General features: G+C 36.2%; 1 protein-coding gene across 1 annotated transcript in view; it reads right to left on the minus strand.

Annotated features, from left to right (window-relative positions):
* Positions 1 to 1,240: 1,240 nt before the first annotated feature.
* Positions 1,241 to 12,998, minus strand: part of NFIL3 (nuclear factor, interleukin 3 regulated) — a 14,632-nt gene continuing 2,874 nt past the window's right edge. The window contains exon 2 of the mRNA XM_017837209.1: positions 1,241 to 5,240. Within this exon, the coding sequence (XP_017692698.1) occupies positions 3,678 to 5,051 (1,374 nt within the window). The 5' untranslated portion in view covers positions 5,052 to 5,240 and the 3' untranslated portion in view covers positions 1,241 to 3,677. The remainder of the gene's footprint in view (positions 5,241 to 12,998) is intronic.

Here is a 12,998-nt window from a genome sequence, read left to right on the forward strand (position 1 = left end):
AATTGTCAATAACCTGTCTCCTATCATGAATAAGGAGGTGGTACAGAACATTAATAAAATTTAAATATATCCCATGTAATATATAAGCTTTACTGAAGGCAGAAACTTGAGGGTATTCAGAAAATCATAATGTATGGGCTCAGTATATGTATGGGCATATGTACATTTCACCTCTATATACATTTATCAGAATATTGATGTTGATAGAACATGAGGCTACACTACTGTGTTTATACACAATTAAGTTAGGGAATTTTGATAAAAGACCTGATACTCACACTTCACAGTGTTAATTAGCCACCAGTTAATGTCACTAGGAAAAAACTTACCTTGCTAATCATCAGTCATTTGTGACAGACTTTTCTTAAAACTTCTCATTAACAATTACCAAAAGCAACGTTTGGGAATATCCAAATGAATCTAGAGTGGTAATTCAGGTGTTCCCATAAAAAATGTCAATTTATATTTGTAAGTCTCTCAGTTAACAGTTTCTGTATGTAGCCTTCCTTAACATTCACAGTTGAAGAAACATTAGTCATTTTTCAGATACTTTCTAGTCATCCATGTTCCCTCACATGAGAAAGATTCCCCTTTCACCATGTTTTATGTTGTTTTGTCAGTTAATTGCTGAGCTCTCAAGAGTTTTAGTAAGTTAGAGGATGTTATGCCAGTTTATACCCATTGAGATTAAAGCCCACTTTGTGCTCAAAATAACCTTCTGATGTCCCATGACTAGATGGCCAGCCAAGGATATTCTTTTCATGGAGGCTGATTCTCTTTCGTGCAGTGCAGGAAAAGCATGTTGGAAGGGCACAGCTTCCTCAGCTTCTCTGGTCATACACAATTATGTACCAGCTGAAAGTTGGAGCAGGGGGGTCCCACTACATTCTCTCCCTTCCCCCATCAGTGTGAGTCTCCATCCTTCCCATACCACGTCCCAAGGGGAAGCAGGGTAAAGATGGGCAAGGAGGGTGAGAGCCTCTGCGTGAGGAGGCCATCCACACCACATTTAGTGTAGCTGAGCTGCTCAGAGCTCGCCAACTGCAGCCAAGAACGCGGCTTTGTAGGTACCACCCACACTCCTGCCTTTTGTAACTTTAAAAGGCCTGGGGAAGATATTCCAAATGTTAGCTGCAGAAACAGTAACTTCAGCACGGGAACATTAGTCATCAGCTCAGCTAACACCCCGGTGTTGAACTATGACAATGAACGTAATAGAAAAGCATGTTGTAGTTAGAACTGGTTTTGAACAAAAGACAAATTATTTATTTCTTTCTTCAAATGAAGCATAACACTAAGGTATAAAGGGAGTATAAATAACATCTGATTGTGCTCCTAAGCTCCATGCTATAACTTTCTTGCAATGACATCCTTCAACAAATTAACTACATCATTACTGTTAAGTATTAATTGCACAAAACAGATACACAAAATATATAATGAGCTAGAAAGAGGACAACATTCTTCCATTATGACAAACAATTCTAACAAGAAATGGAAAAAAAAAAACCAATAGATCTAGGCTTACACAGATGGCAACACCGAGAGTTTTTAAGTCCTCTCCTTGAACACATTACATGTGATAAATAATATGCAAAATATTTAAAGAATTTTATTGTTGCTTACAGAAGATACTTAGCAAGCAAAGAGACAGTAGCAATCACTGCCTCATGTCTCATATCCCCATCATTCAATGCAAATGTTTACATTTCATGCAATAATCCTGAGCTTATTTTCAGTAACATTGAAATGTCATCTATGTTAATTACCAAATACATACAGAGCCCAGCTATGGGGTCTATTGTATTATTAAGGCATGAAAAAAGAATAGCAGTTTATTAACTCTGAATGCCACAAATACAGCACAGCAGTTAGAAGGCTCAAAAAAGCTCAGAAAGTACCAGTGATTTCTGTGCGAAGGTCCTCCCAGAACACAACTGAATCATCAGCTCCTGAAAAGGCACAGAATCAAATCCTGGCCTCACTGACATCAGGGAGTTCTGCCATTGCCTTGACTGCTGGACCAAGCTTCAGAGCTATCAGGAGTGACACGGACTCCTCTTCATATCCCCAAAAAATTGACAAACTTCCTCTCACTCAAGTCAAGTATGAATTTAAAAAACAATACCTACATATCATTTTGTTAATTAGTATTTTAAGCCTATGGAAAGGTTCCATTCATTATACAGTATGGCAATCAATAAAAAGCTTTTTCAGAAAAAGCTTATTTGTTAGTCTGATTTTTAGTATGTTAAAAGAAGGGGGAAGTGTCATGAAAAGAACCTCTGCCAAGTCTATGCTCTATTTAGAATTTATTTTTAATCTTAAAATGAAAGACTTTGGTAAGCCAAACCAAGGATATGTGATGCAATTCTAGACTCCATGGTTCCATGGCTGTTCTGAAAGACAAAGATCACCACAGCCCTGTCCAGTCATCAAGTGAAGAACTCGTCATCTGCAGAAGTTGAAAAGGGCTAGCAGTATTTGGATTGTGCAGTTCTTCACGTAGTTCTCTATTTTACATTTGAGAAGTTCTTGCAAAATGCCCTTTAGCAAGCCAGAGTATTCCAGTTCAGTTAACTAAGCCATTGAAACCAAGGCCAAATTGCTGGCAAGACTTACTTCATACCAAATTGCAATATTTCCCATACTGGGAACTAAACCAGCAGATGATCCCCTCTAACTCTGCAACTGCTATTGCCTAGCCTTTGTGTAAGTATTTGCCTACTTGAGCTCAGAGTTTACAGATCCAGTAGCCTTATCCTTCATCTACAGGTGGCCCACGGTCTACTGTGGAAAGAATGCTGGCATGCAAGAGGGGCAGACTTTGTCTGCTCACAATACCCCTTGCAGACACAAGCCACCCCTTGACAAAGGTGGTGCTGTCCGATCCTGTCACTGGAAGGCTTTGAAAACTTTGCAGATGCACAAATCCGACTTAACTAATTTCACCTAAAACACCAAGTTATAATATTGAAAAAAATTGTTTTTCACACTAAAACATTCAGGAAACTCATTACTGTCTCGTTTGAGATTGAAGGAGAAAAAAAAAAAGGTTGGTGATCTTAGTTACTGGGTTAGAATTTGCATGGGTTTTGGTTAACTTCTCCTAATAAATAAGTTAAAGAAGGCTAAGGCTATAAATTGGTACTGTTTCATTTATAAATAATCACTTTACTTCTCTTCTAAAAAACGTGTTAAGGAAAAAGGTGGCCAGAAGGATCACACATGTTGTAAATTGTAATTTGGTTGTTAGGCTGTAAAACCCTAAAATGTACGTGAAGTTGAGCACAGTGTAAGAAAAAAACCAGTTTTTGATTAACAACTTATTTACAAGTTCATAAAATCAACTGAACTGGAGTAGATGTTCTGTGTTTGTCACCAATATTTTATTGTAACTGGTAACTTGCACGCTTTGTAGTAGAAGAACAAAAAGAAAATAAAGTTCACTATATACAGCCTTTGTACAGGCTACTTGACTATACTCAAGGCATAGTGATCATAACACAACCTAGTCTTCATAATAATTTGTGCACAAAAAGACACCAATCAGACATTATGTGAACATTACAGTGAAATGACATCACAAGTCCAGTGAAAGTTCAGCATCATACAAAACATATTGATCTACTGCAAATGACATCCTTTAAAACAATAAGCCTTTTTTCAGTAGTAACTTAACCAGAGTCCGATGCAGAGATTTGTGTGGTTATAAGTCTTTTAAGTGAAGCGACCTCTGCAGATAAATTTGCTATGCCCTGCTTCAAATAGAGGTTCTCTGACTCAGAGACATTGTAGATGTTGTCTTTTATTTCAACAACTCCAGTTTTGCAACCACTCTGAATTTTAACGTTGAGTTCCTTCTGATGCCAGAGTTCTGGTTTAAGTGACCAGTCTTGGATGTTAGTCACTTGAACCGAGAAAGGAGTGTGAGAAGAATGCACCAAATTCTGCGCACCATGTTTTTCCAGCTCAAAATGTCTTTTTGAGGACATGTCAATGGGCAACGACAATTTCTGTGTTGCATCATAGTCATTATCCATTGCTTCCACTTTAACTTGCATGGCTTTGGCTTTAATTCGAAGCTTGTGAGGCAAAGCTGAAGAATTCACTTCTGGAACTTTAACTGTTGCATGAACATTTTTATGTTCAACTGGGGAATGAATTGGACCCTTAGGAACCTGCTGTTCATCTTCTCCATCAGATGACTTTCCAACTACACCATCATCAGTTTCTGATGTTCTCGGAGAATTACTGGAGGACCTATTAACTTGCAAGAGAGGAGGAGAATGTGAGTACACATTAAAGGTAGCTCCCATGTAGTTTGGATATATGGATGCTTTATATGAACCTCTGTCATCTCTTGGCTCTCTCTCTAATTCCATGGGTTCTTGCTTTATAATCTGGAACTTATTTTCAGGACTTCTGCAGTTGCTTTGTATACGACTCGGTTGGGTGTGTTCTACTGTTGATGTTTCAGACACATCAGACATTGAGCTTTGAGGAGAATGTTTAATGACAGAAATACAACTGCTACCAACTATAGATGGTTCATGTTCATCTACAAATGAGTTAATATTTGATTTGGAACTCTGATAGTCTTGGAAATATACAGTTGTTGAGCTACTGAGTTTCTGTATCTCTTGGGCATAGGCTGCAGAACTAATTAAACCAAACTTTAGCTTCAAAGAAAGCAGCTCCGCCTTCAAAGTGGCATTCTCTTCTCCCAGTGCAATTAGTTTGTTCTCTAAGACAAGATCATTCAGTCGTCGTTTTTCACGAGATCTTTTGGCAGCTTCGTTATTTTTCCGCCTTTTCTCCCAATACATAGCATCTTTCTTTTCATCTGGAATGAACTCACGCTTTCTCCGGCAAGCTGAAGATTTGCTTTTTCCACTACTTGCTTCAGTAAGTAGTATATCTTCATTTGTAGACAACTCTTCAGACACTTCTGCTAAGGTAGACTTAAGTACCATGATTTTGTCCACATTGCTACTTGTGTCAACAGGTCCGTGCTCCTTTTTAAGGGTCTGCATTTTTCTCAGCTGCATCAGAAACAATTTGTAGTAGATCTACAATAAGCAACAGAGAAAGCGATCTCCCCAGTACTTCTTACTCCACAACTTGAAAAATACAGTAATTTTAAATCCACACACATTCTTCCTTTTCTTTCATAATCTCAGACAGAAGTGTCTAGAATCAATTTTCTTAGCAGATTCAATGGGAATCTTCTTAAAACCCTGGAATAAATAGAGAATTTTATTACTACTTAGGAATTGCTGGTTCAGGGCACACAAAAGTAGCTTCTGATAACTAGCTTAGAACTAGCATTTGATTCATTAAACCTGCTGTATGAAGAGTATGAAGACACTTCATATTCACACATTGAAACAACGAGTATTCCAGATTTTATGATACCTAGGTAGCAGATTTGCTTCCAAAACAAATGCAATATGATCCAAGGAAAAATCAATCAAAAAAGTATTTGAGTTTTGATCCTATGGTAATGCTGTCACAGAATTTTCCATGATATCACTGACCAAACTGAGACCTCCAATGCTTAACACTGCAGGACACTAGGCATGTTGATGAGCAGCACTGGAAAGTATCTTGTTCCCCATTAAAGCATCTCTTCTGAAAACAGCCGTGGTGCGTGACTTAGAAATGCAATATATTTGGGTCCTGCATGCATTAAAAATAACATAAGTTTATTTAGAGAAGCTGGAGTGCTTTCTATTGTTTTAAAATACCATCACTATCTATTAAAGCTATTAAACATTTAATTGCTGCTTTTGAATTCTATAAAAAATATATACATATATATATGTATATATAAATGTTTATATACATGCACATGAAACTTTAAAATGCCTTTTTGATCAGTCATATCAATTCAAACTAGAAACTTCACACACGTAAGTTGGGCAAATACCTAACAAAAAATATTGACAAAAAAAAGTATTACGTAATTATTTCCTGTATCTTACAAAGAAAATTTTAAAATCAGTACTAAAAATACATTAGAGAAATAACATTAAATTAATAATTTGCATTTGGCAAGTTGTCTTATTATGTCAAAGTAACGTTTAATACCATTGAGGCATGTGCACCCTCAGAAAACAGTGTTCACACTGAAGTGGAAGTTTAGACCTACGAGTCTTACTATTAATAAGGAAAAACCAGCCTAACCTTTAGCTTCAGACATTCTAATCATTAAATTTGAACTTAGTATTTAAATTAGCCTTTGCTATACTTAGTCCCTCTCAATCAAAAAAAAAAATATTTATTCTCATAAGATCATTTGGTCTTCACCTGAGGCTTCTCAGTATCTCATTTGCCACAGTCAGTCATGTTCCTGGTAAAATGAATGTAGTATGCCAAGTGCTTTTATAGAACTGACTACTGAGTCAGTAATCATTCTTGCCTGTACAACCAAAAAAACCCTGACAAAAAACAAAGTAAACAACAACAAACACCACCCCCCCAACCACTTCATATTAATGTCTCTATTTATTGGGAATATTTTTACAATGACTAACGAAACTAATTTTAAGATTATTACTCAGGAAAGTTATAAAAGAATTAATGAATTGTATTCTGCCAGTTTCTCTTGTCTTTTCCAGAAGGCAAAGTGGAGTGAGTGATGTAATAACAATTAAGCAGGGTCATAAAGACTAAAGTTTCAAGCTGTGTTCTGTTCCATCAAACCATGCCAACTCTTCTTTCGTAAAAAAAATAACACATTTAATAAAACAACTAAGTGGAATTTCCTAAAATCCGTGGTTAATTATTGACATGTAACTATTTGTCTTTGATAATACAGCCTTAATGAAAAAGAGCAAGAAGCTAGCCACACCAAAGACAGCAGCTAACATTTCAGTGCAAAAGCAGCACCACAAATTGCCGTGTTAGGAAAGAAGAAATGTACCTCCAATACACAACCAGTTACACAATAAGACCCTGATCCAAAATTCTAACTGGAGTCAAAGGGAGTTTTCTGCCAAAAAGAGAGCTGGATCAGGTTTAAAAACAAACATATGCCCCACAACAAAGTAACATCTGTTTGTCCAAACTTTCGGTACATTTTGATTTACTGAAGTAGCTGTATAGCCATTTTGCCCATCTCACTGCTACATGTAATCAGTGGTTCAATTAGTATATATTCCATTTTAAACCTACTGCAACTCAATACTTTAAAAAATCATTGTTGAACACACAGAATTTAAAAATAAATTAAAAAAAAAAAAAGAAGACAAGGTCATTTGACCTTTTGTCACATTTGTAGAATATTCGGTTTCTGTAACATCATTTAACACTAATAGAAAAATACTGGGATTTTATTTCATTACACTGTAGCACTGGGAACGCATGGTTACTGAACTGTAATTGTCTTGGTATACTACAAACACTGTATTCACTTGTATCAGGAGAGAATAGTGCATCTCTGAGGAACTGCAGACACCTTGTATGGGGCACAGCAGGAAACAGTGTAACATGTACTGAATACCTATGAAATCATCACTTGTCTCTTAGCCCCCATCTCGGCCAACTCCCACTTAAGTAAAAAGGGTTCACAACAACTTCTGTGAAATTTCAGGTCCTTACCAATTCAGAGCTCTTGATTTTAACACTAACAGAGAGCTAAACTCAAACCCAAATACAAATGTTTATTCTCCCAGAAAGCAGAAACTAATATGTACACATCATTATTATACATATATGCCATATACCCTAGAACATCTACACTTACTTGAAACGGTAGCAACAGCAAGGAAGTACTTAGAGAATCAGTGGATATTTTAGAAGAATGAAACCATACCTATACAAAAGCAATAAGTTTAGTCTTGAACAAGACTGCTTCAGGACAGGAATCCTGACTGTGTCTATCTGTAACAGTCTCCAGCTCAAGAGTGATTCCACTTTAGTGTTTGTCCAACACTGTGGTTTAGGAAAAATACTAATAATGGTAATAATAAGTGGCAAAAAGTTGTTGGATTGTGGTTTTGTGGGTTTTTTTTCCTTAAATGAATGCAGACTAATGACATAGTTCATCAATATGGCCATCAACAAAAACTCAACTCCAGGTCCAAACATGTCTGCAAGCCTAACACTAGCACTGAGCTGCACTTAGCCCAACAAGCTGCAGAGTTCACGCCCCCTGTTCCACAGGACATCTGCAGATTGGGCCATTCCAGCATACAATCTGCTAACTGTAGCATTGATTCCTCCTGTTTTGGCCAGTCTCCCTCCTGTACACGTTGTTCCTGGCACAAACAGACGGAACGTAAGTAGCATGCAATCTACAGCAAATATTAAGCGTGTATCAAAACTGCCATGGTTTTGCACGCAGTATTCAACTTTGCTCTCTGCCAGAGTCCATCAGTAAAGCTGTCAAGACAGATGTGTAACCCACTGACATAGTCATACTGGTTTGCTGTTTCTGCAGTTAGACCCTAATGCCATTACTGTAGTGAATTAACAAAACAGAAATAGATCTTTAACTCTTTCCATATCATGGCAACTGGAATCACTGCTTTACAAACAGGAGTCAAACCCCTTGCTTATTAATACTTCTCCATGTGGATCAGTCCAATGCTGAGTCTGTAAACAAATTAAATTCCATCTGATGATAATGGCAACATGCCCTCAATAGAACTAGTCACTTCACTTCACTTGAATTTTATAATTCCACTGGAAAACATCGGTATTTACACATAAATTAATGAACTGTAATGATTCCTCTGACTACATTTCAAATTCCAATATTTTCCCTTATGATTAATTTTTCAATTGCTTTATCACTCCCTCATAAAGTGTTATAAAACCAACATTTGGTTGGTTGATGTTAATGGCATTGAGTGCCAATTCAACAACGTAATAACACTCGACCCTATTAACTTAATTACAGAGCCAGTCTTGCTCCCACAGCAATTTTGCCATTGGTTTCAACAGAAGCAGAACACAATTCCAGATCCAAGTATTAATGAGACTATTGTATAGAACTCATGCTATTGAAGCAAGAAATAATGTATGCAGAAATCACACAAATTTAATTTATCCATGGACTTCAAAAAATACTTAAGTGACAACACAGTACATTCATGGGGATTTATGTATTCACACTGTAATAATTGAAATGTCTCAAAGGTTGAAGGACAGGCCCACAATCTTTCTTCTCTCTTCTGTGTAATTTAATTACATAAATAATTTCTGCTTTAGAGAATGCATGTGGGTCTCCCTACATATGTAAGTTTCCCCACAGAACAACTGCATATTATTATTTACACTTAGCAAAATAATTCATGCTATTTCCAAGCGTAGTTTTTCAAATGCATCCTAGAATAAAACAAGTGTTTTATTCTACTGCTCTAACATTTTGATAGTGATTCTATGAAACTAAATGAAATCCTGTCTCTAGCACTGGATGCTCAAATACAAATCACTTTTGTATCACCATGTGCTCAAAAAAAAAAAAATCATCTCTCAGTCCTTAAAGAAATAATAGCGAAGTACAACTTCTAGTCTTAGACAAGAACACACATCTATCACCATCACCACTATGTGGCACACTCTAGAGAAGCAAAAAAAGCTTGTACTGATGTCTCTGCTTACTTTTAGTTGCTGTTGTCCATGTTTTGCACAGGTATCATTAACTATATTACTGCCACCATTCTGCCACGGTGCATCGATTTTGAATATCTGTCTACAGGAGCTGCTGTAGAAGTTGTTCGTAAATTCCAAAGTCACCAGTTTGCATTCCAAATTTTGAAAAACTGAAGGATCTAGTTTGCACTTTATCTTCAAAGTGTTCTAAAAACAGTTGCTATCTGTCTCGATGCTTCCATGAGGTACAGAAAAAAATATCATTCTCGTTGCACACACGAGACAGGAGGCTGAGTTTAAGCTTAGGTGGTGCATATGCAGCCTACTTAAACATTGCTGAAAAATTTTAGAGATACTCTTAACTCTGCTGCTTCTCACAGACAAAAATTATGCCATGAAACTCTCCGACAGAGAAGATTTCCAATCTCTATTGAAATCCTTCAACACACTCCTTCTTGACCTTTATCTAGAAAAGTTTGTAAAATTATGTTCCTGTTAAAGAAAAGCTCTAATGCTGGCTCCACAGAAAAACTGATATTATCCCTAGGACAGATTTGTGGGCGAAAGGGTCTAGACAACGTAGAGCTAAAGAAGCTAAAACCTTTCCAAAAAAACCTAGGTGATGGCATTTTATGCTGTGATGGACAGGTTTTCCACAGTCGGAGAGGGGAAAAGCATTTACACTACAAACATTACCACCAATTACTGCTGTTACACAGTCACATGCATAAGGACCACGAATCCATTACAACAGCATGGAGCAAGGCAGAACTATTGATCCCGTGCACAGTTCCCTTTTCTTACAACTTCATGCACATCTTAAGTGCTTGCTGTTTCAGGACCGATGTGTAATTAGGTCAGTGGAACACTGATGATGATAGCTTTGTACAAGATGACCCACTTTTGCTAAAATGTTGATCATCTTATTGAAAGGAAAAAAAAAAACAACAGGATATGTCCACGGAACATAGTCCACTGGGAACATCAGAAATCATTTATTATGACACCGTTCAATCAAATGTAAGAAAAGATTGTAAGACTGATCAAACGTAAGATTGTCACAGAATGTGGAACAATGTTGCACATTCGTATTACCAGAAAGCTGATGTCGTGTGTAATCTTTACAAAAGACTTTTATTGTTGGAAAAATTACTTAAGTTACTGTTTATCTTAATAACTACAAATTAACTCATTACAGTGCAGCCTGCTTACCAAAGGTAAATTACGCAAATTATGCAAATAAAATTATTATTTGGAGATCATAAAACATATATTAAGGGTAGCTGTTGTTCGAAAGGTCAGTCAAGCTTAATAGGAGCAAATTTGCCCTATATTTTCTTCCATTTCCTCATGAAGATAGTATGATTCTATCAGGTCTATTTATTTTTCCCAAAACAAGCTCTTTGATGTTCTGATTTAAAGGGTGCAAAACAAGATCTAAGAATATTACCAGAAGCACCAGGAAAAACTTTAAAACAGAGAAGTAAAGGAAATGTATATATAACTGAGGTGAATACTTAATTACTTATAGATACAGTATGTCCATATAAATATGTAATTTAAATATCATATCACTTTCCAGTATTTTGAATAAAGCCTCAATAGAAACAACCATTACTGAAGGTTACAGTACTATGACAGTATGTTTCTCATTTCAATAACTACTTGGCAGCACAAAGAACTAAACTGCAAAAAGCTATAACTTAATAGCTACCCATATTCTGGAAATACAATCTCAGCTTTGCCCTAGTTACAAACCATAACACACCCACCCCCCCACAAAATCAAATATTAATTATTCTGACAACAAATGGCTTTCTATTATTGAACTGTGTTCTTAAAATCCCAAGCATGGACCAGACCTTCAGCTGACCTAAATTTATATGGCTCTATTTAAAGGCAGCAGAATTATGTCAATTAATCCCAGCTGATACTCTAAACATGCATCTTGTTATATAACAACTGAAGTAAATATATAAAATACACACCAGATGTAAAATGTTGCTATCTACCACTCACTGCAAATGGAACAGAGAAATAGCAATCTTTAGAGCTCCAATTCTGTGAGATGGTCCAGCCCACTGCCCATGCTGAGCATCATTTTCTTTACTGGGCTGCATTCTACTTGTAAAGGAGGTCTTGCAGCAGTGGCACCTATATTGCTAACTGCTGTGCAGACACCTCTGTAGCAAAAACTAGTTAATTATTCAAATACTTTGGGACAGACTGAAAATTACACCAAGGTGGAGCAACTCCAGAATGGGAAAAAAGCTCCATCTTAAAAAAGGCATTTTTTCTGTTTGAAAATAGATTTATTTAATATCTGTCACCAGAATCAGTCTCACAGTATGCTAATTTACCCGTGGGTCAATTCAACAAGTGAATTAGGAAAAAAATACAGGGTATCTAAGGTGGTATTAGTAATAATTCATTTCAGAACTACCTTCTAATAGATTTATTTAAGAATGTTGCTTCTATCACATTTTTGGTCAAGTCCAAGTATGTTCTTGCTTACACAATTTTATTTTTTACAGTCCTGCTTATCAACAGTATTACACAGTTACATTACCTTGTGGCTTTTTTTAAAAATATGTTTGAAATAATTATTTTCAAATACTGTAAAAAAACGTTTTAATACTGTAAAATACTAAAACGGAAATCAACTGTCACTTTCTTTTAGTATGGACTGCAGGAATTGGCCATCTATTTGCATTTTTTTTCTATTACATAGCCTAAGCACATTTATATCTCATAACTGGCTGTAATGACCATGGCAAGGTCACCTAGAAGAGTCAATTAAGCTGATGAGTCAGATACATTGCTTAACAGTGTGTAATAAGACTCAAACAGAGGATTTTATTGTTCATATTATTGCATCACAGTGATGTTATAACAGCAGTGAGATTGCTGTCTGGAAAAAAACTATTGCATAAGGATGGTTTGCATAACCATTTGTTAAAATAAGTAAATTTAAAGTGAAGTAAAGGTTTATTTTATTTAAGAGTTTTACTTCAAGGTAAAGGATTGGAAAAAAGCAGCATGGTACTGGTATCTTTCTCAGACTCTATTTAGAACTTATTGCAACAGAAAGAATGCATGTTCTACAAATTTTGGCCAAAGCAAGGCAAATACTGTTCCTTCTTAAGATGAGATAAGCTGCGTGGAGGTCATGCAAGTTCATACTGCTCATGGGAAGACTAAGCTTTTTGACACCTTGGGATCAGTTTCTTAAAAAAAAAAAAAAAAACAAAGCCATCGAAACAGCAGAAACTGATGGCTTTGGATTCAAATCCAGCAAGCTGGATATTTTAAAAGCTAGTTAAGAGTCCTTTGGAGCATGAGTTAAAAATGTTAAGTCAATAAAAATGGAAAGTAGAAGCAAAATATTCTAAAGA

This window comes from Lepidothrix coronata, unplaced genomic scaffold (assembly GCF_001604755.1).
Source record: "Lepidothrix coronata isolate B3197 unplaced genomic scaffold, Lepidothrix_coronata-1.0 Scaffold296, whole genome shotgun sequence".
In the NCBI taxonomy this organism is placed as follows: domain Eukaryota; kingdom Metazoa; phylum Chordata; class Aves; order Passeriformes; family Pipridae; genus Lepidothrix; species Lepidothrix coronata.